This window comes from Rutidosis leptorrhynchoides, chromosome 6 (genome assembly GCF_046630445.1).
Source record: "Rutidosis leptorrhynchoides isolate AG116_Rl617_1_P2 chromosome 6, CSIRO_AGI_Rlap_v1, whole genome shotgun sequence".
NCBI lineage: Eukaryota > Viridiplantae > Streptophyta > Magnoliopsida > Asterales > Asteraceae > Rutidosis > Rutidosis leptorrhynchoides.
This window is the reverse complement of record NC_092338.1, coordinates 374,306,509-374,309,968: the sequence shown is the minus strand read 5'-3', so window position 1 is coordinate 374,309,968 and position 3,460 is coordinate 374,306,509. Positions and strand designations below refer to the sequence as shown.

At 36.8% G+C, this 3,460-nt stretch overlaps 1 protein-coding gene across 1 annotated transcript; it reads left to right on the top strand.

Moving 5' to 3' along the window:
- The first annotated feature begins 465 nt into the window (after positions 1-465).
- LOC139854910 (uncharacterized) lies at positions 466-2,427 on the top strand. The gene is made up of 2 exons (XM_071844182.1): positions 466-1,155; positions 1,843-2,427. The coding sequence occupies exons 1-2, from the start codon at positions 466-468 to the stop codon at positions 2,425-2,427; spliced, it is 1,275 nt and encodes a 424-aa protein (XP_071700283.1).
- Positions 2,428-3,460: the final 1,033 nt, after the last annotated feature.

Sequence of the window (3,460 nt, the reverse complement as noted above, 5' to 3'; positions counted from 1 at the left end):
AGCATACATGCATACACTCTGATTTCTTGCTTGGAGTCAAGCATACATACATGCATACGCTAGTGATAGCACCTTTGGATTCAAACATATTGTTTACATACTTACGCTATTTATAGCAACCGTAACTTTCAACTTATATTATGTCGCAAGTTTATTTCATTTATACATTATACTTTTGTAAACTTAAACTTGTTGTCGATCCATTTGGTAAACTAAACTTTGTAAGTCTTGTACTTTTCAAATGAATGCGACATAATTTTGGTCAAACGAGTCTCATATAGGGACTACGACCACGTAACGGGACCTAAGTTAGTGGCGCCGTCAATGACGATTTTGTCGGGTCGTTACAAAAGGCGTCATGTTTTTACCACAATGAACTGTGATTTTTTCGAAACTGAATATTTTTACAATATTACCCAACTCACGAGTGAGGTGGAGAATGAAAGTAATGACACTCTCAGTTGGATGACATGGGTTCCACATCAAATACCTCAAACACAAAACCCTGAACCACCTCAAACACGAGAGCCCGAGCCAACACAAAACCCTGAACCTATACAAACTCCAACACTAAATCCCGAGCCAACACAACCAACACAAGACCATGAACCCACGGAAACTATCCAACTAAACTATGAGACTGCTGAAACCTCCTCGAACAATGAAAATCAAACCCATGAGGAACAAAATAACACAAATTTCGATGAAACCACCCAACGATATGTCCTACCTCAAAGAGTCAATAGAGGTGTCCCACCTAAACGATACTTACCTGAAAAAGAAGCGCAAAGATCCAGATATCCTATGGCTAATATAGCACAGGGAAATCTGTCAAAAGAAGCTCATCAGTTTAATTTCGCAATTTACTCTGAAAATATTCCAACTTCCGTTGAACAAGCTCTAAAATCAAAAAACTGGAAAGAAGTAATGGAAGTTGAAATGAAAGCCTTGAATGAAAATAACACGTGGGAAAAATGTGACATGCCTCAAGTAAAGAAACTAGTGGAATGTCGATGGGTATTTACGATAAAATATAAACCAGATGGAACTATTGAAAGATATAAAGCTCGACTGGTTGCGAAAGGATACACTCAGACATATGGGATCGATTACTCCGAAACCTTCTCACCAGTTGCGAAAATTGATACCATTAGAGTTCTCTTTTCTATCGCTGCAAATGAGGAGTGGCCACTTCACCAATTTGATGTGAAGAATGCTTTTCTCCATGGCGAATTAAAAGAGGAAGTCTATATGGAAGCACCACCTGGATTCACCGACAACTTTAAAAACAGGGAAGTTTGTCGACTTAAAAAGGCTTTATATGGGTTAAAACAATCAACACGGGCTTGGTTTGGGAGATTTACACTATTTATGAAAAAATATGATTTTAAACAAAGCAACTCGGATCATACACTCTTTTTTAAACGAAAAGAAAATTTAATTACATGCTTAATCATTTATGTTGATGATATGATAATAACAGGAAATGATAAAGAGGAAATTTCTAACTTAAAAATGAACTTATTTAAAGAATTTGAAATGAAAGATTTGGACAGACTTAAGTATTTTTTGGGGATTGAGGTATTAAGATCCCAACAGGGAATATTTATCTGTCAAAAGAAGTATGTTCTTGATTTTCTTGCAGAAACGGGTATGATTGATTGCAAACCAGCTGATACTTTAATGATTCCAAACCAAAAGTTATATATAGAAGACGAAGCTGATCTTGTTGACAAAGGGCAAAACCAAAGGATGGTGGGAAAACTCATCTATCTTGCTCACATTCGGCCAGATATAGCACATGCAGTGGGAGTTGTGAGCCAGTTTATGCATCAACCACAGGTTCACCACATGGAAGCTGTAATGAGGATCATCAGATACTTAAAGAAAACAGCAGGCAATGGAGTTGTATTAAAAAAGAATGGGCACCTTGAAGCACAAGTTTATACGGATGCAAGTTGGACTGGAGAAAAAGGAGATAGACGATCAACTTCAGGTTTCTTCACAATAGTTGGAGGAAACTTAGTTGCGTGGAAGAGTAAGAAACAAAAGGTCGTTTCCTTATCAAGTGCAGAATCAGAATTTAGAGGAATCGCAAAGGGAGTGGTGGAAGCTTTATGGATTCGAAAACTCTTGACAGAAATAGGATTCCCTCTAAAAGAAGCTATTCAGATCCTCTGCGATAATGAAGCAGCAATCGCAATCTCAGAAAATTCAGTTCAACATGATCGAACAAAACATGTTGAAGTGGATAGATATTTTATCAGAGAAAAGTTAGATGCCGAGATCATTTCTCTTCCATCAATCAGATCAGAAGATCAGCTAGCCGACATCCCCACCAAATCTGTTAACGGAAGACTCTTCAGCAATGTTCTCGACAAGTTGAACATTGAAAACTCCACTATTCAACTTGAGGGGGAGTGTTAGAAATACTGCAATTGAAGACTCCAAGTCAAATTACCATATTTGGTAATTTGACCTTTGGGATTAGAAAGTAGACTTTCATCCTTTCCCTTTTCAAAGATATATCACAAGTCCAAAGCAACGGTTACTAATCTGTCCACAATTCCACTTTTGTAAAAGGAGGCTCCAAAAGGTTTATTGGAACCATTCCTTATTTGGAATTAACTGTTATAGCTTTGTATGTATAAAACACTTGCAAGAATGTAATAAAACATAATACAATTGTATCAATTCAAGTCAATATTAAAACTGATCAATACAAATTACATTTACAGCCTTAAATTCTCTTGATTAACACTACCAGTGATCAACCTGCAAATGCGAATGTGGTTTTGAAGTAAGTCATTGATTTACATGAGGTTGAAGTCAGCTTGCAATTCGGGTCTTTAGGGGCCCTAGACTGTAGAGTTTTCAATGCCGGATAATGCTTCGATTTCGATTGGGGTTGTAGCAGGACTAGCAGCGGATTAGGTTGTAGAAGATTTCGTTTCGGTGAGAAAAAGAGAGTTAATAAAAGCTGGCATATCAAGAGATTATTACTTGCTTGCTTATGTAAAGAAACACGTTTAATTGTGTATATTATTAAAATTAGACAATTTTTATTGCTACCATAACAATGATGCTATTTCTAAAAACATAAATGCCCAATATAAAAAATTGTTGATGCTTCAACAACTGTTACCTGGGTTATGCATACATGGATTCTAAATATCCCCGATCACAATCATTGAGGTTGCTACCTGGCTTATTATTGAGTTTCATGTTACCTAAGCTGGAGTTATATATGTTAAAGTAGACACATAAGAACTAGTATCAAAGGCAAGTTCGAGTGGTACATAACCCTTGAAATCAAATAGCATCAAAGGCGCATACATCCCTCTCTCACTCATCTCAAGGGTAAGTCGAATGCCTTTGCCAGGGATCATAGTAACACTTCCTTCCCTTTTACAAAACTTGCACTGATACACCACCACAAACACACACACATGTATTCATT

Bases quoted from the DNA above. Each gene is read 5' to 3' on its own strand.
- LOC139854910 (XM_071844182.1), top strand. From the start codon at position 466: ATGACATGGGTTCCACATCAAATACCTCAAACACAAAACCCTGAACCA. The intron at 1,156-1,842 runs GTTCTCTTTTCT...CATCAACCACAG, and splicing joins CGAAAATTGATACCATTAGA to GTTCACCACATGGAAGCTGT.